At 45.7% G+C, this 27,026-nt stretch overlaps 1 protein-coding gene and 1 pseudogene across 1 annotated transcript in view; one reads left to right on the top strand and one right to left on the bottom strand.

Moving 5' to 3' along the window:
* LOC129524670 (immunoglobulin superfamily member 3-like) overlaps positions 1–27,026 on the top strand; it is a 52,756-nt gene that overhangs the window by 7,046 nt on the left and 18,684 nt on the right. The window contains exons 4-9 of the mRNA XM_055350947.2: positions 6,409–6,786; positions 8,678–9,088; positions 14,530–14,919; positions 19,325–19,384; positions 21,839–22,240; positions 25,511–25,915. Coding sequence (XP_055206922.2) covers positions 6,409–6,786; positions 8,678–9,088; positions 14,530–14,919; positions 19,325–19,384; positions 21,839–22,240; positions 25,511–25,915 — 2,046 coding nt within the window. The remainder of the gene's footprint in view (positions 1–6,408; positions 6,787–8,677; positions 9,089–14,529; positions 14,920–19,324; positions 19,385–21,838; positions 22,241–25,510; positions 25,916–27,026) is intronic.
* On the bottom strand, positions 17,033–18,712 carry LOC129524467 (N-lysine methyltransferase KMT5A-like; annotated as a pseudogene).

Raw genomic sequence — 27,026 nt, 5'->3', positions numbered from 1 at the left:
CATCCGTAAAGTGAGGTCACTAGGAGTATTTACCTCAGAGGGCTGTTGCCACGGAATAAGAAAACTCTTAGTCACATTCTGTGTCATGAGAAGGTTACTTAACCTTGAAAACCATTTCGTTGTCTGGTAAATGCGGCTGTAATGAAATCGACCCCATTCACTGTTGTGAGGATTAAATGAGATGATGTATGCAGAGCAACTAGGACAGTGCCTGGGAAAGTGCTACTCATGATCATTTATCTTCAGTTTAGAACAATATATACTTGCTTATTTAAAAAAGGAGGTAATAGAGAAAAGGTATTGAGAAAAATAGGAGAGGAGAAAATCACTCATATTCTCACCATTCAGTGATTCAGCCCAGTATCATCAATGTTTTGTTTGGTTGTTTTTGTAGGTGTAGGATTTTTTTTTAAAGGTAATTTTCCTGCATATGCAGTTTTGCATTTTTAACCCAAACTTAATGTTCTTTTTAATGTTCTTGTAGTTACAAAGATTTATCCTGTTTTTAGATTGATATCTCACCTTGACAGAAATGAGATAAAATTTTAAAATATTCATTTGGTGGCTTTCACAGTATTATTTGATCTCTAGGGTCTCCTGTGAGCTTGCTACATGGTGCATTGTATTACTTTCATCTTATAGATGAAGAAAGATACTAGTGTGGCTGAGTCGCATGCAGAATTTGGAGGAGCATGGTGCTGAATGGGCTTTGATGATTGTAGGGGCCACAACTGGAAAAGTAGATGTAAAATGGTGAGGTTGATCCCTCTGACACTTTCACATGCTCAGTCACGCATCTTGAACATGTAAGTTGGATCCTGTGCCTAGAGAGGTAGGTTTCTGAGCCAAGGCATATTCCAAAAATTGCATGAGAAGCTGGCTTTCCCAGGCACAGTGAGCCCTCCCGGCTCACTAACTCCTGAATCATACCTCCTGCCCCTAGCCAGGTTTATCTAGGACTTGAGCACAAAGAAAAAGTGGGAGCATCTTTGAACAAGAAATATCTTGAAAAACTAGTTAAGTGGTATCATATATTTGTGGGATGGGTGATTTCAAAACCCAGTCTAAAAGGACAGGACCTTGCTCATTGACAATTTATTGTCTGATGCAATGTTTCTTAATCTTTTTGGGTCTTGGCCTTTGAGAATCTTTTGAAGTTTATGGACTCTTTCCCAGAAGAACACTCTCATGTGTATGTAACACAATTTTGCATCCAATCTTAGGGATATTAGTTATATATTGGTGTAAAAAAAAAGCCCCAAACTTAAGGCTTAAAGGAACAATAGATGTTTATTATCTCACAGTTTCTGTGGTTCAGAAAGTCAGTAACATCTTAACTGTATACTTCTGACTCAGAGTCTCCCAGGAGGTTGCAATCAAGATGTTGTTGGGGGGAAAGGGGCAGGTTCAGTGGCTCATGCCTGTAATCTCTACACTCTGGGAAGCAAAGCCAGGAAGATTACTTGAGCCCAGGAGTTTGAGACCAGCCTGGGCAACACAGTGAGACCCTATGTATTAGTCAGTTCTCACATTGCTATAAATACATGAGACTGGAGAATTTATAAAGAAAAGAGGTTTAATTGTCTCACAGTTCCACATGCTGTTCAGGGAGCATAATGCTGGCATCTGCTCGGCTTCTGGGGCAACCACAGGAAACTTTCAATCATGGTGGAAGGTGAAGGGGAAGCAGGCACGCCTTACATGGCCAAAGCAGGAGCAAGAGAGAGAGGGGGGAGGTGCCACACACTTTTAAACAATTAGATACTGTGAGAACTCTAATGAGCACAGCACCAAAAGGGTGATGCTAAATCCTTCATGAAAGATCCATTCCTGTGATCCAGTCACCTCCCACCAGGCCCCACCTCTAACATTGGGGATTATAATTGAACCTGAGATTTAGGTGGGTACACAGACCGCAACCATATCATCCCGTCTCTATAAGAAATAAAAAAGTTAGCCAGGCATGGTGGTGTGTGCTGGTGGTCCCAGATACTCAGGAGGCTGATGTGGGAGGATCACTTGAGCCTCGGAGGTCAAGGCTGCAGTGAGCTATGATTGCACCACTGCACTCCAGCCTGGGTGACAGAGTGAGACCCTGTCTCAACAACAACAAAAAGATGCCTGGGGTTGACATTATCTGAAGGCTTGACTGAGTTGACTGAGGCTGGAGAATCTACTTCCAGTCACATGCTAGCAAGTTAGTGCTAGCTGTTGGCAGGAGGCCTCATGCGGTCCTCCCCATATGGCTGCTTTGATGTCCTCATAACATCGTGCTTGTCTTTTTATGACCTAGCCCTGGAAGTCACATTCCACCATTTGTGCATTTCCTATTGGTCACATAGGTCAGTCCTATTTAGTGCATAGGGCAAGGTCTGAGAGGGGAGTAGTGCTGACTGCCCATGCCCTCTCCTGGTGCACGCCGCTTCCAGCACCCAGAAGCTCTCCTAACTCCGTTATTTAGGGTTTTCATATGGGATTTCATTACATGGGTATGACTGATCAAATCACTGACCAATGCTGATTGGATCAATCTGCGGTCCCCCTCTTGTCCTTGGAGGTCTAAGGGTGGGGCTGAAAACTCCACAACTCTAAGCGTGGCCAGCTCCTTCCTTGAAACTGCCTCCGTGCTCAACTTCAGTCACCTCTTTAGCATAAACTCTGGGATGGCCAAAAGGGGTTTCTTATAAATAACAAAAGGTATTCCCATTGCTTAGGAAGTTCCAAGGGGTTTAGGAGCTCAGTGCCAGGAACTGGGGACAAAGACCAAATATGTATATATATATATAAATACTACAGTAGTGAATTTTATATAGCAAACATGCATTATTTTTCTTTTTGGCTAAAATTTTTTTCTAGTTATAAAACTGGTACACACTCATTGCAGAGGACTGGGGGAAGGAGTAAAATATTAAGAAAAAATAAAAATCACTTGCCATCCTGTCACCTAGTATTTTCTTTCTAGTTCTTTTCATGCAGTTATATATAACATTTTGATCTTTCTTTTTATGTTACAGAAGTCATATTTGCTTATTGCAGAGTAATCCAAAGAGTACAGAATGTCTAAAGTTAAAAAAGTTATTTAAAAAAAATGATCCTTGCCTGGGAGGAACTTTCTATTGTAGGTTGAGAGGGGAGATAGAGGGGCTGTGGGTCAGAGGATGCCCTGGTCAGGGTTGGGTGCCTGTGTCTCTTTGGAGGCAGCAGAGGTCTGCACAGCAGTGTATTACCATTATAGGGAAATGGGGGTTGGGGTGGGATGTGTGGAAGGGGAATTAAACTGCCAAGAAGAAAACAATTATTTTTATGTTGAGAAGCATTATTTTCAGGGGTCAGAAGCCCTTTGTGGGGCAGAGGGAAATTAAGGAGGTATTTAATAAACAGGTGCAGCTGAATGTGTGTGGTTAAAGTGCAATCCAGTAGTTATTTATTTGTCCGGATTGTTTATAACCTGCTTCCAGCCTAGACAAGTAGATTTGACCCTTCTGTCCTGGCTCATTCAGGCCACTTAACACTGTTTACCTTTGGGTGGGGAGGACATGCATGATCCGCTGGCCGAGTGCCTTTGTAAGGTCTGTAAATAGGATGCATTCTGGTTAAACTCATTATTGCATCACAAAAGCCAGTATCTGATGGGTCTCAGCTCTTTTCTTTTGCACTGGGGAAGACTGGAGGAGAATGAAACTTCCTTGAACCAGTGATTGGGTCTCTACCAAAGAGAGAAACTTAAAGCTAGTGAGAGCCTTAAGATATTTCATTTGAGCACTTGGCTGGCACCATGTAGGTAGAGACACTTTAAAGTAACAGTGCTTTGCTACACCTGATTTGAATCATCTGTGGAGCTTCAAAAAAAATCCTAATTAATCCTAAAACCAGTTATGTCAGGTGGGGTCCAGGCACTGTTATTTTTTTAAAGCTCCCCAGGTGATTCCAGTTTAGGTCCAGGACTGAGAAGCAGTCCTTGAAGATGCTGGTGTACCCTGACCTGCCTCCAGCCTTCTTTGCAGGAGATGGATGGGGGTTGGTTGTAGTTGCTCTGTCATAGAACACTGCAATTCAAAGGATACCTAATGTTATGAATGTAGGTAAATTGTTTGCAAAATGTTCTGTGTTTCAGGAATACTGCAATCACTTGATTCAAATGTCACCATATGTGTGTGTGTATACAGTCATGGGTCACTTAATGATGGGGACATGTTTTAAGAAATGTGTCGTTAGGCAATTTCATTCTTGTGTGAACATCATAGGGTGTATTTCAACAAACCTAGATGGGATATATATTTTCATTTATATATTTTATTATGGAAAATCAAATGTCCCAGCACTGTTACTAAATAGCAGTCATTTCCCCTACTTGATCTGCCACGCCAACATTAAGTGCCATATATTAGATCTCTATATATGCTCCATTATAATCTTACAGGATCACTGTTGCACATGTGTTTCCTCATTGACTGAAATGTTATTCAGTGCATGACTGTACATATAGTAAAAATGTTATGCAGCATATTTTAACATACTGATATTACTAATGAGTTGTCCTCATGGTGACTTTAAGTATCATAATTAATGCCATCAACCAGAATATATCAAATAAATTCAGATACCACTTGTTCTGTTTATTTCCTTCCCCTGCCAATTTTTTATTTTTCCTGATTCTGCTGAAGCCAAGATGGGGTTCTGTGTAAGATTTTGTTTGTGAGGAAAGGTTCTGCATGAATTAAAGTTTTGCAAGCCATGGGCATTTCATTGTATGGGCCGTTTTGAGGTCTGTCATCTTGCAGATTAGATTAGCTTACACTGAGGCACAGTCACCTGCTGGGCTGGGCAGAGAGCTGCACTCCACTAGTATTTGAGCTGTCCCGGCTGTTCACCAGCTGGATCCACTTCCGATAGGCATAGCCAGGGCAGCCGCCATTCCCATTTGTGGGGGAAAAGGGAAGCTATCACAAGAATGGGCTGCAGCAGTGGGATGAGGTAGGCAGCCCAGCGATGGTGTCATTGTCAAGGGGCCATTGAAATGTCCTTAAGCAGTCATTGGCCAAATCCTGTCCTCTATGGATCCAGAGCCACAGAATGTTCCAGCAGAAATATGTCTTAGCCAGCAGCTCTTTATTGAGGACTGATTGTGGGCTAGGCTCTGTGCTAGGGTCTTTACAGATGTTACTAAATCTTCTCAATAACCCTATGAGACAGGCATTATTATCCTCATCTTACTGATGAGAAAACTGAGGCTTAGAGAGGTTAAGCAGCTTATCCAAGACCACAGTTAATAAGTGACAAAGCCAGCATCGGAACCCATGCTAGTCCTCTCTAAAGCCTTCTTAGAAATCATGTGATAGATGAGAAGATCAAGGTCTGGAGAAGAAAAGCAAGTTGTCTGAGATGACACAACCAGCTCTAATTGGTGACAAAGCTGCGCCTATAACTCACCTGCGCTTTTCACAACCTGCAGTACGTGACCACTGCCGAAATGAAGAGGCAGCGGTGTGCCCCTCCCACCTTCTGAGTGGCTCAGGCACAATCAGTGTTGAGTTGGCATGAAATGAGAACTTAAACTCACCATGCCACTTTAAGAAGAACATGGAGAAGGCAGGCAGAAGTGACCTTGGAGAACAGTATCTGAGCCAGAAGGCAGGAGGTCAGCGGGGGAGTCTTGAGTGGGAAACTCAAGGGTAGCCTGACAGTCCTTGTCACACGTTTAGCTGGGCACTGTTAGTTCCCCCCTTTGTCAGTTTGTGGGAATCTGGGCATCAGGGATCTGTTTCAGCCCTTCACATTTGTATTTGGGTGTGCTCAGCTTAAAACGATAGCAGCCTGCAGGAGCTCAGCTCTGCCTCCATTTATGGAGGGAAGAGAAACTAAGGAATGCTCCTTGGGGTGGTGTTGGGGAGCAGCTACATGGGAAAATGAAGGGTGCAGCACCAGTAAAAAGGTGCTCCCAGGACTCCCTCCCAACAGCACTCGGACCAAGGAAGAAGCATTTAATTTCAGCCAGATTTCTAGATGGCTGCTTTTATTTGTTTTCATCTGAATTTGTGCCAGGGATTCAACTTTTCCTGCTTATTTTATTAAAAACTTTATACACAGCATTAATAAATAGATATAAACTGCCATATACATGACAAACAGAGGGGCTAAATGAAATTCCCAAGGGTCAGCTGTTGAGTAAGTAACAAAAGCACATCTTGGCATGATCAAATTCCCATATATGCAAATTAGGGACAGTGCTTTACCACAGAGTGTTTTAATTAATATTTATAAATCACAGAGTGCCTTTGAAAGGGCCAGTAAGCTGTTTATATTATTATCATGTCACACAAATAACAAACCCTTTGGAGATTGCTGCCTACTTTGCATTTTGGTCTGAGAAGTAAGTGAGCATGTTGCGTGTGTTTCTCTCCCTCGTAGGTGTGGTGTCAGCACAGCGGCAGGTCACCGTTCAGGAAGGACCCTTGTACCGCACGGAGGGCTCCCACATCACTATCTGGTGCAATGTGAGTGGCTACCAGGGACCTTCTGAGCAGAATTTCCAGTGGTCCATTTACCTGCCTTCGTCGCCAGAGCGAGAGGTGCAGATCGTCAGCACCATGGACTCTTCCTTCCCCTATGCCATCTACACCCAACGCATCCGCGAAGGGAAGATCTTCATAGAAAGAGTCCAGGGGAACCCAACCCTATTGCACATCACAGATCTTCAGGCCCGGGATGCCGGAGAATATGAATGCCACACACCCAGCACCGATAAGCAATACTTTGGGATTTACAGTGCAAAGATGAACCTAGTGGGTAAGGAGAAGCTGTCTTCACGTTGCCGGCGTCTGGTCTGACTCAGTTCTTTAGTAGTGTAATTTTGCTTTATGCCATGCATTTGACTTTAAAAAAAATCCCAAAACTCCCAACATATTTTAGGGGTCAACAGATAGCACAAGGAAACTAAATTTCTGTGTTCACTTCTAAATAATAGGTGGTTGAGGGTGAAACTTTAAAAAGATCTAATGCAGATGTTAAGAATTTCATAAGTTAACTAACCCTGTAACTGGTGAAAAGGGATATGAAAATATAAGGCAAGGACGTTTGTGGTTGATGATCTGAATGACAAGGAAGGTGAGACTTATGACATCAGTTGGAAGAGAGGAGAAACCTCTCAGAAGGATAGGCCTTTGCGTAGCTCTGAGAGCCACGGGGCACTGCTGAAGCAGGAAGCACATGCGGCTGCGGGTCCTTGCTCAGACCTTGTACATTGAAGGTCCTTTGGCTCCATGCGTAAGGAACTATGAACTGGCTGTCTCCCTTGTTGCTCCTTAATGCTGAAGGAAACATGAGGAAGAGGGATGCAGGAGCTTCCAGTGTGGACAGCACTGGTCACAGTGTTTGCCAGTATCAAAGGGTTAACCGTATCAAGGCTGTTCTGTTTTTCTGCCTATCTTAATGTCCAGTTTTTATTATCACAGCTAAGCAGTGGGTGTTGCTAGTTCTTTTATTAATACACATACTATCATTTGTTTATTTTTCCTTTCTCTAACTAGTCTGTGTCCCAGCAGGGGACCTTTTATTTTTTATGTGTGTATGTGTTTGTGTGTGTGTGTGTGTGACAGAGTTTCGCTCTTGTTGCCCAGGCTGGAGTGCAATGGGGCTCACTGCAACCTCCACCTCCCTGGTTCAAGCAGTTCTCCTGCCTCAGCTTCCCGAATAGCTGGGATTAGAGGCATGCACTACCATGCCTGGCTAATTTTGTATTTTTAGTAGAGACGGGGTTTCTCCATGTTGGTCAGGCTGGTCTCGAACTCCCGACCTCAGGTGATCCGCCTCCCTCAGCCTCCCAAAGTATTAGGATTATAGGTGTGAGCCACTGCACTTGGCCGTTCCCAGCAGGAGACCTGTAAGACCCAATCCTTGGGTGAGAACAGGGAGAAAACACATACTAGTTGTGACTAGGGTACTCTCATCATACAGAGAGGTGGTGCTATTTAATCTCCAGAAAGATGCAAGCAAGGATCAGGGTATGATTCTGACCAAGGGATCACGGAGAAAATCTCTTCTCTTGCCTGAATCTCTCCAGACTGTGGCTTCCTTCCAGTGAGGACCCCTTTGATCGATGAATTACGTGAAAATTAAACCCACTAAAAATAGGGTATGATGATTATAGTTTCTACAAAAAATGGTTTTTTAAAAAAATCATCTTCCTAGGGCTGCATTGCTGAAGTAAGTTACAGGATGGGGATGTGGGAAGGAAAGAAAGGATGTTGTATGGAAATGTAAAACTAAAAGTTCCAGGAGGTATTTCCATTAGAGGATCAGTCAGAAGTGAAGTTAAAGTATCTCAAAGCAGTGCCAGAATCAACAACAAATGTTATTTGACCTATAAGACAATTGTTTAAAGACAGTATTTTCAGGGAGTTCATTTATTATGTAATATGAAATACACCCCATGTTTTATCCAAGTGTTATTAAAATTCGAGACAGGTAAGTGTAAGCACCAAATAATGCATTTCCAAATCTGAACAGAAAACTTTCTGTTTATGTGCATTTGGGGCTGTCTGTGGCCTTGAATCGATGGTTCAAGGATGACTGTTAGGGACGCAGTGCAGTGACACCTGCGTGGAATGGGAGCTTAGCCCCGGGAGTCTCAGATTCTGTGGCTTTGTGACTGCAGTCTCAGGACATTTCTGTGTTGCAGTGATCCCAGACTCCCTGCAGACCACTGCCATGCCCCAGACTCTGCACAGAGTGGAGCAGGACCCACTGGAGCTCACTTGTGAGGTGGCCTCGGAGACCGTTCAGCACAGCCACCTGTCTGTGGCCTGGCTCTGGCAGAAAGTTGGCGAGAAGCCCGTGGAGGTCATCTCCCTGAGCCGAGATTTCATGCTTCACTCCGGCAGCGAATATGCCCAGAGGCAGAGCCTGGGGGAGGTGCTGCTGGACAAGCTGGGGAGGACCACCTTCCGCCTCACCATCTTCCACCTGCAGCCTTCTGACCAGGGCGAGTTCTACTGCGAGGCCGCCGAGTGGATCCAGGATCCGGATGGGTCATGGTATGCTATGACCCGAAAGCGTTCCGAGGGAGCCGTGGTCAACATCCAGCCAACTGGTCAGTCCCTCTGAGCCTCTTGTCCTGTCCTTTACTTGGTGGTGAAAGCTGTCAGATACTGGGAGAATGTGGAGACTCCTTCTTTGGGCACCTCTACCAGGACAGCAGGTTTTCATGTGAAGTTAAAGCCGGTCTTGTGTGCGGCCGGAGGGAGCTGAGGGATGTGCGGGACATAGGTATCCTAAGACCTGAGTCACAGGCAGGTGCCACACAGACTGAATCCTGCTTAGAGACATGCTTTCTTCCACCTATGTGGTGTTTACACTTTTTTGAATTAGAAACTCATTTTAAAAATTGGGAGATTTCTGAGAAACCATTTGTATCTTAAAACTCTGGGCTTTCATTCCCATTAGCCACAGTTGCTGCCCCGTTTAATGATGTTGCCTTCCTTGGGTACCCATCTGGTTTCATTTGCAGAAGCCATTTGAGATAATGAGACTTCCATCCAAGGTCTAACATCATGAACTAGAGAAATTTTGGCTTAAATTATTATTTTTTATCTAATAATAGTCTTTGGTGATATTTTGTAATTTCCAAAATGCTTTATCACATATTACTTCACCATCCCCCAGACGTTCTGTGAGGTGAGTAGGTGGTAGTACTCCTATTTTGCAGGTGAGGATGCTGAATGCAGATTACTTTATGTTGGGGCTCAAGAGGAGTCATAGGGCATGTTGATGAGGCCAGTCTGAGAGTACCAAGTTCCACTGTAGATGTTTTCTTAAGTGAAGGCCTGGAAGGGGTCCTGAGGAGGTTGCATGATGTCTTTAGACACCATCATTTGTCTTGAGGCAAAATGATGGTGGCACAGCCAGCTGAAACCCTCCCTGACTTCTCTTGGTATCTCCTGTGGCCCCAGACTCTACTCCCCAGTCTCATGAGCCCACCAGGCTCCAGGCCAGAGCTGACAGCTGTTGCTGGCTGCCTCTGCTGGGCTGAGGGCTGGTTCTCACATGGGCCTTCAGTTCCCCCAGCTTTGGTTGGAGCGTGGTTGTTGTGCCATCACTAAGTTGGTGATGAGTGGCCTGAAAGCCTTTCCTTGTGCGGATGCTCACTTCCAGTGAGGACTGTGGTGGTTCTGGTGAGTGAGTGTGGCTTTGTGGGAAATGAGCTGGTGAGTTGCAGTACAGGTGGGGTCCTTCTTCAGGACCTGTCTCTTGGGCTCCCTGTCCCATTTGCTGCAGTTAGTTGTCTGGGTCTTTGCATACTTTCTCTGCCATTCTAGAGTAATGCCTCAGACCCAGCTAACAGTACACATTTTGGGGCTTCTTCCCAGAAGTCTTCAATTGGAGGCTCCTGGGATGGGACCTGGGAAGCTGGATTTCTGGCATGCTTCCCAGGTGATTCTTCTGCTATCTACATTTTTTTCAAGCAAAGCTTCTAGGGCAGAAGCAATTCTCTGGACATCACTTTAATAAGTCATCTAATGGATGTGAAATCTTTTACCATAGGGGTTGGTAGGGATAGGGAGCACTTTATCTGCTCTGTAGGACATTTAGCAGCTTCTGGATTTTTCAGTATTAAAAAATCTATCCAAGGGGCTTTATTTTATATTTATCCTTTCCCTTCCTGGATAGTTTTAAGATCAACTTCAAAAATTTGGGCCAAATTTTGAGTCTTAATGCTTTTAAATTAGGTTGCATCAGTTAATCTTCTTTATTTTAATCTTACCAATTTGGAATTAGAACTTTTTGAATTTACCCTGAAAATGTATCTAGACTAAGCCATCAAAAGGAAAACTAAGTGAAAAAAAAGTTGATGACTTCACTCTGCATTCCTGTGCTGTTTAGGTTCAGCAGTTGCATCTCCAACTCTACCCTTCTCAGTTTATTTCAGTAAACATGTAGCCAGTCTCCACAGCATTGAAGGTGTGATGGTGATAGGCATTAAGGGCTTCAAAGATGACTGGCACTGGTCCCTGCACTTAGGCAGACCTGAGAACCAATGGACAAGTAAAATGTGCTAAGTGCATTGATAGCATTTGTATAGAGTGCTCTGGGAATACCGGAAATAGGAAGTGTTCTTGCAACGATAGTTTTCTCTGGATGGGATGGTTGATAAGACAAATCCAGGAACACCAATAAGTTTCTTGACTTGAACTGAGTCTGGAAGCTTGAGGAGTCAGCAGTAGAAGAAGCATAAAAGTGCAAAAGTGTTTGATATGTTTGGCAAGCAGAAAGGAGTCAAGTATGACTAGTTCCAGATGTTGAGTTCCAGATGTGTGTGATGAGAGGAAAGGGAGCCCAAAGCCCCAAATGCAGTGATATAGAGCCGGGGCTTGACTCTGTGGGCCAAGAGTTTTCAAGCTGTTCTTGGAACCCTGGAAGCCCCTCAAAGGTGCCTAGGAGGTTAGACATGGGTGTGTGTTGGTGTTCATGTGCACGTGTACATACCCAGGAGTGCAGGGAGAAGGCATGCGAGGGCCTGGGTGGTCCCCCCTTGCTTCAACTATGTTTGGCAGCAGAAGATTTTATATGAATAAAAAGTCCCCTTCCTTTGTCCTCTTCTTCATAAAGTTTGAAGACCTCTGCTGCAGACAGCTGGAGAGGAGGTAGAGATTTTTAAGCAGGGAGTAAGACAATCAGATCAGGGTTTCAGAAAGAAAAACCTATGGAGGCCACCTGGAGGTTGATTAAATCCATTGCATCTGAAGCCAAGAGACCAGGTAGAAAAGAGCTAATAAGAGCCAAGGCTAGGTCAGTGGGTGCCAGAGGTGAAAGAATAAAGAGCACAATGGAAGGAGGGGTCCAACTGTCTAGAAGCCCAGGGGCTGGGGCTGTGGCTCTGGGGGTTCCTTGAACTGTGGGAGGGAAGGAACAATAATGAGGACATGCTGGACCTTTGCATTTGTGGCAGCATTGGCTGCCTTTTCTTTTTGTAAATTCCAATGAAAGAGCCCATCCATCAGATAGACTCTGATAGAGATGCTCAGTATGCGAAACACCCAGTGGGTCCTCAGACATAGGGGTCTGGGGCTCAGAGACCGAGCCTGAGAGTGATCAGGGCCCTGGAAGAGCCCATGGGGTTAAAATGGGAAAGGCCCTGGGAGAACAGCAGCAGTAAGAGGTGACCAGACAAACAGGTGAGAGAGTGGAACAGAGTGGGCAGGCCAGCAAGAAGAAGAGCAGGAGAGAAGGGATCATAGAGCAGGCTCAGAGGCCTCAACCTGCTTGAGGAAAGCCTTTGGTTAGGATGGGGGTAGGGGTAGGGGTAGGGTGGATCATTCGTGACATTTGCTAAGTCAGTGAAGCCTAATTTCAGTGAAATGAAGTGGAAGGGGTATTGGAAAAAGCACAGGTCAGTTTCTAGAGAGGTAATTGACTGGGCATAACCAAGGGCAGAAACGGGGGTGATGCGGGTAAATCTTGTGTCTTCAACCTGGGAACATGAAGGTGTCAGCAAGGCATGGGGGGATTCCCCTGAGATAAGCAGAGTCTTTGGCCCCTGAAAGAAGAAAGCCAGAGTTACAGCCAGGCTAACCTGGAGCAATGGAAAGGTCTGAGGTCTAGGGTACCCCTTGCACAGCTCCAGTGGTGTTTATGTGGAAGGAGTGCTTTTCTGCCATTGATGTCGGGTTATAAATGACTAATTGGGTTGACCTGAGAGATAATATCCAGCAGATAACACGGGGACTGTCCCATATGGGTGTGTTCATCCAGGCAGATGGTGGCAGAGTGAAATGTGCTTCCTTCAATCCATGCCTCTTAAGACTGGTCTCTTGGGAGCTGGAAGCTGTGACGGCAGCTACTTCATTGGAGGGGAGGCCCTGGAGTTGATGACGTGGTTTTCCCTGTCAGGAAGTTTGGCTGCTAGAGGAAGTAGTTAGGTCACTGGAAAGGGGTGTTTGCAGCAGGACACTGGCCTATATCGGGGGGAGGGGCTGGAGAGCCTGAGGAGCGGGAGGGGTAAAGCTGAGCTGGGGCTCGAAAAGAGGAATGTGGATGCTGCTCATGCGTGACTCTTATGTTTTCTCGGGGAAACAGAAACCTCGTCTGCTTGAAGAGTGCCTAGGACGGGATGAATGGGCAAGATCTTGAAGATAGTGGGAAAGACTAGACATGCCAGTCTAGGGAAGGCAGACAAGGTCAGAGCTAATGAATCTACATGGAATTCAAACATCTCTGCCATGAGATTTTTTTCCACCTCAGTGTTCTTTTTAGAGGAACAGAGCTAGAACTGGGCAGTGGTCACAGCTCCAGTCTCTAACCCTTAACTCCGTTTTCTTCCCCCTGACTTCTGCCCTGGGTGCCTATGAGATACGATAGCTGTCTAATGGGATTAATAGCCACTGTACACTGGTACATAGGCTGTGGTGATGCTGTTAGTGGTGATGAGGCCCTCTTTGGTCACCCCCTCACGCCTGGTTAAACACCCAACTCAACAAAAATTAGCCAGATATGGTGGCTACTCTGGAGGCTGAGGTGGGAGGATGGCTGGAGCCTGGGAAGTCGAGGCTGCAGTGAGCCATGATCATGCCACTACACTCCAGCCTGGGCAACAGAGCGAGACCCTGTCACAATAAATAAGTGAATAAATAAAAATTTAAAAAACACCTAGCTCTTTGGAGGCTGCTTGGGTTTAGTAATCATTTCAGAGGCTGTCTGGCTTTCAGCAGAAGTAGGTACTTTCCTACTAAAGTACCTACTAAGTACTTCCTAAGTGGGAAAGTACCTACTAAGGTTTAACCAGGCGTGAGTACTTTGTAGGTACTTTCCCACTAAAGTAGGTACTTTCCTACTAACGTAAGTACTTAGTAGGTACTTCAGTGGGAAAGTACCTACTTCCATTGAAATCTGCCTAAAGATTTGATCTGACAGGTGGTAAACTAGTGAACAGACATTAGTTTTTATTTTTTCTATGTAATTCTGTTAGGGTTTTGTCATAGCTACATCTTATTTCTAGTATTCACATGGCGGGGGGTAGAGAGGGAATTTTAATCTTTGAGCATTTGTTAGGATTGGGCCAGCACCTAGGCCACTCTGTAATTTTTTCCCACAGACCTCAGTGGGGTAAGTCTTACAATATCTGCTGAAAATGTTTATAATGCTGTTGCTTAAATAGAGTTCTGGGTGCATATATCAAGGCTAGATATTTGTAATCCACCATTTGAGTGATATTAGTAGCTTCTCACTGAACTGGGGGTCTCATGCAAGACATCTAAAGCTTCAGACTGAGCCCCATTGGTTTAACTGGGGTAACAGTTTGCTTAGACCGTCTGGGCTGAAGTAGTTTTGAATTCTGTCTGTGATATTCAGGCGTTTCTCTGGACCTCAGATAACCTGGGTCTGAGTTGGATTTTACTCTCAAGCCAAGTGCTGTGGTCCTCCCCGCAATTAGTATTGTAAAGAAGAGGAAGGATAGTGGGAATGTGCTAATGTGGTTTAGTTGGCTGGGGCCCTCATTCACCCAAAATGTGTCTCTTTTCTTAATTGTTCTCTCAGACAAAGAATTCACTGTTCGGCTGGAAACAGAGAAGCGGCTGCACACGGTGGGCGAGCCGGTGGAGTTCAGATGCATCCTGGAGGCTCAGAATGTTCCCGACCGTTACTTTGCTGTCCCCTGGGCCTTCAACAGCTCGCTCATCGCCACCATAGGCCCTAACGCTGTGCCTGTCCTCAACAGCGAATTTGCTCACCGGGAAGCCAGGGGACAGCTTAACGTGGCCAAAGAGAGCGACAGTGTCTTTGTGCTGAAGATCTACCACCTCCGCCAGGAAGATAGAGGGAAATACAACTGCTGGGTGACTGAGCGAGAGAAAACCGTGACGGGGGAATTCATTGATAAGGAGAGCAAGCGTCCCAAGAACATCCCCATCATAGTCCTTTCCCTCGGTAAGTAGAGAGATGTGCTGCTTTCTTCTCCTTTGGCTCAGCATCATTTAGGAGAGGTAGCGGGAGAGAGAATAGTGTGGTGAGGGTGAGGGGAGACAGATGGAACCCTCGAGGTTAATGCAGAGCTGGGGGAAAAACCGTTGAGCCTCTCTTCCCTGTTGTAGCCCACCTGCCTACATTTAGCAGTCTCCCCATAGCAGAGGATCAGGATCAGGGGTGTCCAGGATCAGGGTGCCCAGATAGGGCTGGGCATAGGCCTATCTGATTGCTAGCAGCCCTGTGCATACACAAGCAGTGCCAGCTCAGCTTGGAGGGAAACCAGGAATCCCAGAAAGCTGTTTGCTCTTGTGTGGGAATCAAGTCCCAGAAGAAGTGGGTAGATAGATGCCTGCCTTGAAATCTCACTTAAGGAGAGCTGGTCTTTTATGGGAGGATTTTAAATCATAAAGTGCATTATTAAGGATTTGCCATCTGGGTTTTTCAGGTATAAAGGCTGGCATTTCCCTAAATGGCTTTTCCCTGTTGAAATTGTGTTTCTAAAAGTCAGTGGATGGGACCTCTTACATCTTCCTGGAGCATAGCCTTTTCAGCTTAGCTGATTTCTGAGGCTGCCTCAGTGGGCTCCCAGCCTTCATGTAGACTGGCCTTGTGTGGGTGGGTAGTGGCCATTGCTAGGGATTCCAGAAACTACCGGTGTTTGCTTGTGTTGAGTTTAAACATTCACAGTATCAAGATATTCTTATTAATCTCATTCTCCCATAGTTCTGTTTTTAGTAAAGAGAATAAAAACCTATGATGCTCTGATTTTAAACAAGTGGTAAAGTTTTAAGACTAACCTTTAACCTTTTCTCAGCTGCTAAAACTATTCTTTCTCTGAGCCTTGTAATAATTTCCTTTACTTTTTATTTATATGTTTTAATATTTAAAATATTTCTCTTCAAGTGTGAAGTAAAAAGTAGCCATAGGGGTCCTCTTGTCAGTCTTTTCTTCTTTTCTCATCAACTGGATTATTTTCTTTTATGCTTATTATTATTTTGTTAAAAACCATGCACACACATACCTAATTATCTTTTTTTTCCTGGCAATACATATTTTAATTTGTTTCATTTTTATGATGACAAATAATTTTCAAGTTTATTTCCTTGTTTAAATACAAAGCTAAACCACAAACAGGTATAATCAAGACATTGTGTCTCACATTTATACTCCCGTCGGATCCTCTTCCAATTTGCTGACCACTGACCAGGCTAGCATGGGGGAGGGGGTGGGAGGGAAGACTTTCTTAGGTAACACCGTCGTAAGGCCCGAGGTGGGGTTGGGGGGAAAATCAAAGATGAGGACAGGCTCTCATACCTGTCTCCATTCACATTTACCTGGGACCAGGGTGGGCAGGAGACACCAGGTCATGGCTCCTGAGCCCCGGCCCCCTGGACTGAAGGGACAGTGTGTGAGAATCAGTTCTGTGAAGGGCAGGAGGAAGCAGCCACCTATTCCTCCTGCCTTCACTGTTAAGGTGAAAACCTTAGCCCTATCCTTGATTCCTGGGGGCTGCCGGGCCCTGTGTGCTCCCCTGCACACCTGGGTGCCTTTCTGAGGCTGGCAGCAGCGGCTGGGGTCAGGGGTCCTGGGCTCCTAGGCTCACACCTCAGCTCAGTTCCATCCTTGCAGGAGGACACTGGGTATCTGACAAACACAAGGCCTCGACAGCAGGTCTGGAACTTTCAACCCCAGCAGGATGAGGGGGAATGGGGGTGGATGTCAGGTAAGTAATCTCTGGTTCCACTACAAAACTTTATTTTTGATTAGAGTACCATTCTCAATCTCTTCTACAAAAAGCCAAAGAAAGCAAAAAAAAAAAAAAAAAAAAAAAAAGCAGCCACTTCACTCACTTCAAGACCTGTATACATGTAAGTTGTTTTCTGTGGTTTTTTTTTAAATTATTTTTAATTTTTAATATTATTTTTAAAATAGATTCAGTGTTCACATTTCTATAAAGAATTAACCTAGTTTCAGGAAACCCTGCCCCAGCAGGGCAGGTAAGCAACACTCTCCCTGCCCACATCTAGTTTGATTTCACGCCCTGATGCTTCAAGGTGCCTAGAAAAGCGGCAGCTTGTGGAAGAGGAAATCTATGCCCGGCCCGTGCTTGGGGCCAAGGGCTCAGTAAGCTTTCGAGAAAACAGAGGGGAAGACTAGCTTACTGCAAAAACCTTTTTAAAAAATATTCATACACTTCAGTGAGCGCCTGTCGAGACGTTAGGAGAACAAGAGCTTGGAAACATCCCGTCCAGGCCATTGGGAGGCAGCGTCTTCCTCACACCCCGTCCCTGGATGTCGGGGGTGCAGGGGGAAGGTCCTGGCTCTTCCACTGGAGAAAGGAGACTCACCTAGCTTCCTAGTTCATGTTTGACTATTTCCTCTAAAACCTGTGCTGAGTCTTTGACTGCATGCACGGGAAGCACAAACGTTCGGCTTGTATGCAAAACAAAGTACAAAAACAACTAGAATATAAAAGTTTTGGTAATATAAGGCCATCTGTTCAAGTCCACCTTGGAAACCTGTAACAGATATTTAAATACTACAGTGAAAAGGCATCTTAATATACTTTTTAAAAACATCTGAAGTAATCCGCTAAGATTAAGTGTGTAAAAAAAAATTCAATTCCCTTTGAGGGCACTTTGTCCTTTGAAGAAGGGAAAGTGGGGCGGGGAGGGCGCGGGGCCCACCGGTTAATGCTTCAGCCACGGGTGGGCTTCAATGGAAGCCTTGCTGCGGTCCCCATAGTCATACAGGAGCTCCTCCCCAGCCGCCATGTCTTGGGAGGCGATGAGGGTGAGGTGAGGTACGCCGTCGATGTCGTGCAGTTTGGTTTGGCAGTTCCCACATTTGCTGTGATTGATCGGTCTTCCTAGGCAATTTGTCTCTCTAGTTGCATCCACGCAGTAGGTTTTGCTCAGATACTGAAAATAGTACATGTAGCAGCACGTGGAAGGGTCCTGTGCGTACAGAGCCTCCCGTTTCTTGGCGTCGGTGATCTCGATGAGGTCCCCGTGGTATTCCACCACAAAGTCACCCCGGGAGAACTGCTTGGTGGCAATCACACCCCTGCCTTTGCCATCGATGAGGTCAATCTTCATTCCTTCTTCCTTCCCACTTTCAATCAATTCATCTATTCTTTTCCTTTCTTCAGACTGCAGCTCGGCTTTGCTCTTCCTGGAGCTCCTTCGGACAGGGTAGAAATCCGTAAGTTTGCGATTCTGTTGCGTTTTTCCTTGAGCTTTTTTTCGGGGGGCCTGTTTGCCCTTGATGGGCTTTTTCAGGGCTTGCTTGGCGATGGCTGCATTGGTGGAATCACAAGATGAGGGTGGAGTTTTTGGAGGTTCTGCTGCTTCAGATTTTTGGTTTGGAAAAGGTACCAGGGGACCTCTCCTGGCGTCTTTGATCTTCTGTTCCTCGGACTTCATGGCGCTCCGTACTGCGTTCCCAGCATTTCTTTTCTCTTCTCGTTTCCTGTAGATTCCGGCTAATGGTTTCCCCTGGCATTTGACTTGGTGATGTGTAACTGAGTTCTCTTCCTGAAGGGGGAAACGCATTCCAGAGCATTTGTTCGGGCTCATGTAGGAATAGATCTTTGACTGCCCGGTAAATACGTTCTCCCGTCGGTGCGGGACCTCCCCGGGCCCCTCCGCTCCACCATCTCCGGGCCCGGAGCCGTCGCTGCCGCCGCCACCGCCGCTGCCGCCGCCGCCGCCGCCTCCACCGCGCGGGGCTTGGACATCTTCCTGCCTGCAGCCCGGCCAGGCCCATGGCAGCCCGCCCCCCGCCCTAGCCGCCGCCGCTACCGGGCCACCACCGCTGCCGCTGCCGCTGCCGCTGCTGCTGCCGCCGCCACCAGCGCTGCCGCGGCGCCCCGGGGAAGGGCCGGCAGCGCCCCATGGCGCCCCCTTCCCCCGTGGCCGGCAAGGCAGGGCCCGGCACCCGCGCACCGCGGCAGCCCCGGGCCGCCTGGGGTGAGGCATGCAGGGAGGGAGACGCAGGCGGTGCGTCCTCAGCAGCCCGCCCGCCCGCTCCACCTAATTATGTTGAAATTCTTTTGTTTCTTAGCCTTTTCCGCCCTGCAATGCCTAGCATGGTGCTTTGCATAGAGTAGGTGCTCGCTGAATACCGTACAACTGAAATTATTGAATTGAATGCCCACTGTCTTTACTATTTTCCTGTCAGTCTGTGCTTGCCTTAACCACGGACTCTCTACTTTTAAATCTGCAACTAATTCCTCATTGTTTTCTAAGGATCAAGTGAAGGGCAGCCACGCTGTTTACTTCCTATATTTTTTGTACTAAGATTTCCCCCAACCCCTTCTGAGAACTGGTTTGATTATCTGTGGCCTGCTATATTGCTTTTCCAGCAGATAACTGGGTAGTTAAAATCCCCCAGCACCACCAGATCCTGTCCCAAGGCCACTTGGGTAAGTCGGCTGAAGAACAACAACAATCACATCGGTAATGGTGATAATGCCTTGGATTTTAATGGCGCTTTTCCTCCTAAGAGACCAAAGTGCTTCTGCATATATCATCTTCTCCGCTCCCACCTCTCAAATCCTCGTAGAGGCCAATATGATATCCATCGAATGAATGAAGAAATCAGAGCACCACACAGGAAGTGACAGAGCTGATTGTTCAGTTAGTGGTTGAGCTTGCATTGCATTAGGAAATATTTGCTTCTAACTCCACACCCACCGCCCTGCGCTTAGCCTGTGCTACACCATCAACTTCCTGATTTGAAATTTCATTTGCGAATGTGTACTCAGATTTTTATTAGTTCTGTCCTAGTTTTCACTTAATCCAGAGAGTTTAAAATTGTCGGCTGCCTTTTCTCAGGCCTGGAGATTCTTGTAAATAGTGTTAGTGGGCAGTGAGGCACCAGGTCTGTAGTTGCCTTTGCCTCAGCTGCTGTAATAAAATAGCATTTCTTCTTGTAGCCCCACATTCTAACTATGTGGGTTTCCAGGCTTGCTCAAGCAACAGAGCACCACCAAACAGTAGCCCTTTCAATCAATGAGCTACGACTTGTGTAAGAGTCCACTGGGATGACAGTAGGGGATGAGAGTAAGGTCCTGCAAGTCATTCTCCTACTTAAGACAAGTGAAAGGATTTTCTTCCTTGATGCTGCAGTTGCCCTTTTAATCCCTTATTTTGAATTGGTAACAGTGGGGATGAGTCTTTAATCTAAAGAGGAATATTGTTGTTATTAATGATGATGAAAAATAATTACCTCATCTAATCCTGTCAATGTCATGCCCTAAGAAGTAGGCACTATTAGTATCTCAATTTTTCACATGAGAAATTGGAGCTTTGGTAGGTTAAGGAAGAACCACAGGATTACAGAGTTAGGAAGTCTCCAAATGCATCCCCTTAACCATTAGTGCTATAGCTGGTGACTGTTCAGGAGCCTGATTATCTCTATGAATCATCCTGGTATGACTCCTGGGGGAGGTTGCCCTCCTGGGAAAATTGCTATTCCCTGCCCCATCCAGACCTTTTATTTTTCACATAAAACAAGCACATCCAGAATGGCTAGCAGGCATCCTCACTATAATAAGAGCTACATTTTGAGGCTCAGTGCTCGTCTTTGTTTCTGCTTGTTGGGGAAATAAAGGAGAGAAAAGATTTGATTCAAATGCATTGTTATGTGTATGTGTGTGTTTTCTCTTGGTAATTGGGTGTGCCTCTTAAAATCTGGGATTTGATTTAATTAATTGGTTTAAATTATTGCATGTATTTAATGTGGGTGGTACCCCAAAATTGGAGCCAAATTAGTTACTTTGTGTTCTTTAATACTTACAGACCTTCTGAACTCAATATAGATAATTATACAAAATACTACAGGCATAATTAAAACATATTAGGCTATCTGTGATGTTTATAAAAACAAAGAGTTATGTGGAATAGTAAAATTAATCATGATCATGATGACCAGTTTTTGAAAACCTACTATGTGTTAGGTGAATCTATACGCATCATCTCATTTACTTTTTAATATTTAAAGAATTCTACAATTAAAGGTGGCTCTCTACCTGTCTTACAGAAGAAGAGGCTGAGGCATGTCGAGTTTAAATAATTTGATTGAGTGAATTCAGATAGTTAAGAGAGCAGCAGAGGCTAGATGAGACAGAGAAGGGAGTGGAATCCTTATCCCAAACTTTTGATTGGCCGAATGTTTCTAGAAAGAGAGCAAAGGAGCCCCAGGGCTTACTGGACAGGCGGGAGAGTGGTGGATGACGAGCTGCTGGCTTTGTTTTCTTCCTGTGTGTTAATGAAAGAATGAAAGCCTGCTCCTCATGCACTCTGCGAAACTAGACCATCTGTGCTCCCTTATTACCCACACTTAAGCACACGTTATCATCCAAATACTTACTGTCAGTTTTTTTTTCATATTTCCTAAATTGTCCTGAAGGACTCAAATGGCACATTATGGATGTTCAGCTTTTATTTGACTGCTGTAGTATCGAATGGTAGGAAGAGGGAAGTGAAGTAGGATTTTGGAGTTACTCTTCTTGCTGAAAATTCAACTTGAAAAACCCTGAACTCCAGCTGAATAGATTACCCAATAAATTGTTTTATGCCCTAATCATCATGCCACTATGTTGTATTTCTTAGGTTCTTATTCAGGCTCAGGTCTTAGAACCTCGTTATCACAGTTCTCTGCACACAGCAAAGAACATCCTAGATTATCAGATCTAGGGAGCAATGCCCAGAACCAGCCAGGGCTTACATCAGCTAGGGTCAGAGAGTTTTTGACCCTCTGAGGCTCACCGTACCTGAATATGATTCCATTTACACCCCTCCTCCTGTTTCCTCTGTGGGGAGGGCGCTGTGGAGACCATAAAGCCTCCAGGGTGTTTCTCTCTCCCTCTTCCTAGAGAGCAGCATCTCCGTGGAGGTGGCCAGCAATGCCAGCGTCATCCTTGAGGGCAAGGACCTGCGCTTCTCCTGCAGCGTCCGCATGGCAGACAGGCTGCAGGGTCGCTTCTCTGTCATCTGGCAGCTTGTGGACAGGCAGAACCGCCGCAGCAATATCGTGTGGCTAGACCGGGATGGCAACGTGCAGCCAGGCTCGTCCTACTGGGAGCGCAGCAGCTTTGGGAGCGTCCAGATGGAGCAGGTGCAGCCCAACTCATTCAGCCTGGGCATCTTCAACAGCAGGAAGGAGGACAAGGGCCAGTATGAATGCCATGTGACTGAATGGGTGCGGGTGGTGGATGGCGAGTGGCAGATTGTTGGGGAGTGCCGGGCCAGCATTCCCATCTCCATCATAGCTCTTGGTGAGTGAGCGGTGGGACTGGCAGTGGGTCTGGCATGGAGACAGCTTCAGTGTCAAACACCTTATCCTGACTTTTGTCTGTCAGAGTTCTAGCAGGAAACTATGGCCAGTCTTTTACCTATACAGTTTGAAGTACTTTCCTTTATATCTATTTTGTTTCTTATAAGGGTTTAATTAATTAAGATAGTGCTAGCAAGGACTAAGGGACCCACAGTGGATGATGGGGCTCCTGAGGGATAGCAATAGCTGGAAGCTGTGACTACTCCTCGTCTGGCTGGGAGAGAGTGATGTTATCAGAACTCCATCCAGGTTAGTGAAGCCACCCAGCCATAGTGGTGGCCCCAGGTGGAGGAGCATGGCCACTGCCAGCCTGGCCTTAAAGAGAGCACAGTGGCTGAGCACTGTGTGGCATGTCTTTCCTGCCCTGCTGCTCAGGGGCCAGCCTTCCTGAAAGAGAGCAGAGAAGGGTATAAAATTATCTGTTGTCATTTATTTAGCATTTACTATGTTCCTGGCTAATCCTTAACACTTAAGCTTAGTTGTCCCATTGAATCCCCACCTAGCCAAGTGACAGACACTTTCATTTTATGGAGGAAACTGAGACTGAGACACATTAAATACTTTGCCTAAGGCTAGAAGTTTCTACTACCTGATGGGGCCCATACCTAACAAAGCTATTCCCTCATTAGCATGGAATGAAAAGATACCTTGAGATTTGCTAAAACCAAGGAAGATTAGATTTGCTTCTCACTGGGGTAAAGAGGCTTCTATCAACATTTATCTGCCTGGATATAAACAGTATATTAGATTTTAAATGACCAGTCTGTGACTTTGCTGGGAAAGAAATTTGTTATGTCAGGTCTTCCTGTTTATCAGGAGACATCGGTTGTCCTCAGCAACTTTATGTCCCACTCCCTGGGACTGTGTCACCACCTTCCTTGCAGGTCGGGATGGTGGTGCTTTTGGATACTTCCAGTAAAGACGGCAGCCCCGAGTGGTTTTTGTCCTTGACAGAGTCCTCCATTTTCTTACCCCTTTGAGATTAGAATTACATTTGTTTTCTAAAGCTTAATCCTAAAGATTGACCTGCTTTTTGCAGTAATTATATGGCTCAGATTTCTGTCTTAGAAACTTCCTCCAGTGATTGCGTTTTCTGATCAGCTCAGTTCCTGTGTCCATACTCAGCAACTATGTGGACCCAGTGAGATGGAACTTGGGGGACAACTTTTGGATGTCCAGTACTGTTTTTTTTTTTAACCATCCTGGAAGGTTAGGAATGTCCAATGAGTGATTAGAGTTAGTGAGGATTGTTTCTCTAGAAGTAATTTATGGTATCAGGTTATCCCCTGAGTTTTTTCTTACTCACCATATGTCTGGTGGTTCTCACAGCCAGGGGCACTGAGGGGCTCTGCCCTGGGATCTGGAGGCCAGCACTGTTCACCTGATCTCCACCACTGAGATACCTCTGGTTACAGTCATAATCAGGTGGCCCAAAGGACTAAACAAGGAAGAATGGGAGGGCACTCTAGATTAATTGAGGTTGTCTTTTCAGTCTAAAGTTAACAATGACACACATGAATTTTCATATCAGTATAATTAGATGCGGGTCCCAAATGTACAATGGGCCATTATGGCTGTTCAGTTAGAGCAGCTTGGGTGCTCTGTGACTGTGGCATGTGTCTGTGTCAGGACTAGACAAAGTCATTTGCTTGGGGAAGCTCTCTCCCCTTCAGGTGTGAGGCCAGGAGCACCTGGTGTGGGTCCTGTCCCTGAGGTTCTGTCCTACACCACCCTCATGCAACACCTACTACACACAGATGCACAGTGACTGTCAGAGATGCTTCATGTTTAAGGATGGGCCTCCGTGTCATAAACTTTTTTAAAGGGTATATAGAGATAGCCCATGAAATCCAAATCAAAGGTCCAGAGTTTTCAGCAAATTATACCTACCTATTTGCCAACTTAACCTCCCCATAGGAAGCCAAAAGATTCATCCTGTGTCCAGTCTTTCACATTACAGTGTTTAAAGTACTTTTTTAAAATTTCTATTTCATTTTTTAACAAAATATTTAACAAAATATAGTATATCTCATGTGCCAGGTACTATTTGTAATATTTATAAACACTGATTTATTTAATCTTCACAGAGACTCATTTTACAGATTGGAAAACAGAGGCAGAGAGAAGTTAAGTAACTTTAATGTCACTTAGCTGGGAAGTATCAAAGGCTTGGCTGCTGGCTCCAGAGTCTGGACCTTTAACCACCGTGTTATGCTTTCCATGGGTAAAGTAACCTAAAAAGGCCCCTGGAATCAGTTACATGTGGTTGGAGACTAACTCTGTCATTGACTTACCAAATGCTTGATATTGAGCAATTTTTCTAACCTCTCTCTGCATCAGTTTCTACATCTGCAGGAAGAGATGACAAGCCTGCCTGTTCTACAAGGTTGTTTTGGGGATTCAGTGGAGCATGATGAGAGCAAAGCAGTTGGCACCATGCTTGCACCTAGATAGTGCTCAATAAATACTGGCTACTGTTAGCTTTATGATTGTGATCAATGTATGAATATTAAACAGTATTTCCCGGCTGAAGGAACTCTGAGGTACTCATATTGAGGAGTCAGTATTAGAGCTTAGCAGTGCTGCCCATTCAATAAGGAATATTGAGAGACCCACAGCCACTGAGACTGCAGAACCCTGCATTTAGGACAATTGTCCCACCCCACTGGAGGTCCCCACCTGCTCTGTTCTTGGATTTCATGAGGGACGTGAGAAAGAGACTGGAGGCCGACTCCATCTGCTTCCCTTCTCGGCACCAGTGCACTAAGGGACCAGGAAAAGAGGTGTTGGGGCTGTGTGGTTGTGTTTTCCTCCTGTGCAATGGAGGAAATTGGCTTTGGGGCTTTCTTTTCCTGTTTTCTCATGGAATCTCAAGATTTCTAGGAGCAACCCTGCCTACATGCAATCAGTCCCTGAGAGGATTGTGATGTCTAATTCCAGGGGAGGAGCAAATGCACGAGGATCTCATTGGGAAGGGTTAGGCTAGTGCTGTTCAGGGGGAATTGTGGTGGGCCTTTCTTTGGAGTCTTGGAAACTCTTGGACTGGGCTTCAGCAGGATAGTAAAAGCAACACTAGCCTGAGAACCCAAAAGGGGCCCCGAGAGCCTCTGCTCCACACTGCTTGCTTTGCCAGCTGCCCCATTGCTGACGTCATACTGCCCTGAGAAAGCCACATGCCTCCTCTGGTTGAATCTCTCTGCTCTCTCTCCAGAAATGGGCTTCGCAGTCACAGCCATCTCCTGGACACCGGGGGTGACCTACAGCGACTCCTTTGACTTGCAGTGTATCATCAAACCCCACTACCCTGCCCAGGTCCCCGTGTCAGTGACATGGCGGTTCCAGCCGGTGGGCACGGTGGAGTTCCATGACTTGGTGACCTTCACCCGGGACAGAGGGGTCCAGTGGGGGAACAGGTCCTCCAGTTTCCGAACCCGAACTGCCACCGAGAAGGCTGAGTCCAGCAACAACGTCCGCCTAAGCATCAGCCGAGCCAGTGACACGGAAGCAGGCAAGTACCAGTGTGTGGCAGAGCTGTGGCGGAAGAACTACAACAACACCTGGACACAACTGGCAGAGAGGACCTCCAGCCTGCTGGTGATCAGGCTGCTGCAGCCAGGTGAGTGCTGAGGACCTGTGGGCTATGTGCCCATGCTGCCTGAGCAGACGTGAGGGAAAAAGAAAAGTGTGCATGGAGCCCTTAGCATCACTTCCCCCTTTCCCAGCTCTTCATTTAGAGACATTGCAAATCAATAGGAAGTTTTAAGAATCATGCAGTGGACACTTGTATTTCCTTTCCTTGATAGCCAGTTGTTGTCTGACGGCATTTGTTTTCTTCCTCTGTGTGTATGTTTGTTGTTGTTTTTGAGCCATTGGAGGCAAAGCTGTGGACATTGGGACACTTCCCCCTAAGTACTTCAGCATGTAACTCCTAAGAACCTACCCACCCACTGCACCATTATCACACCCTTGGGGTTTTACGTTAGTGTAGTCCTATCACCTACATTTCCCCAGTTGTCCCAATCATGCCCTTTATTTTTCCCTTTCAGATTAGGATCCAACCAGGGATCACACATCACATTTGTTACCCTGTCTCTTTAGACTCCTTTAATCTAGAACAATTCCCTAACCTGTGTGTTTGCGTGTGTGTGTGTGTGTGTGTGTGTATGTGTGTGTCTGTAGACATGGACATTTGTGAAATGCACAGGCCAATTGTTTTAAAGAAAGCCCTTTTCTTTACTTAACCTCATCTCCTGTAATCCTCATACAATTATGTGGAAGTGATATCATTGTCTCCTGTTCATAGACAAGGAAATTCTGAGTAAAGAGGGAGGGTAATAGGCACCTATTGAGCATCTTCTTTGCATGAGGTGCTGAAGGTCAGTTATTCTATTAGAATTGCACAACAACCCCAGGAAAGATTTAAGTGACTAGCTTAAGGTCATGTACCTAGTGAATGGTGGAGCCAGGATTTGAACTCCGGTTGTCTTTCTCCCACAATGTTGCCTGCACCCAGGCCCTGTCCAGTTGTATGGGCCCTGAATTTGAGCTCCTTTCTCTATGGAGGCTGAGTCTGTCTCAAAGCGGATCATCAGGATGGATTAATTTGGAGAGCATTAGTCAGTAGGGCTTTCTGCAAACACTCTCACCTTCATCAGGTTCTTCCGCTGACATGCGGGAGGAGTTAAGTACATGCAGCTCTTATGGTTTTCCTCCATCTGTCCTTGTCT

This window comes from Gorilla gorilla, chromosome 13, assembly GCF_029281585.2.
Source record: "Gorilla gorilla gorilla isolate KB3781 chromosome 13, NHGRI_mGorGor1-v2.1_pri, whole genome shotgun sequence".
NCBI classification, from domain to species: domain Eukaryota; kingdom Metazoa; phylum Chordata; class Mammalia; order Primates; family Hominidae; genus Gorilla; species Gorilla gorilla.
Note: the sequence above shows the minus strand (reverse complement) of the source record. Positions and strands in the feature narration are given on the sequence as shown.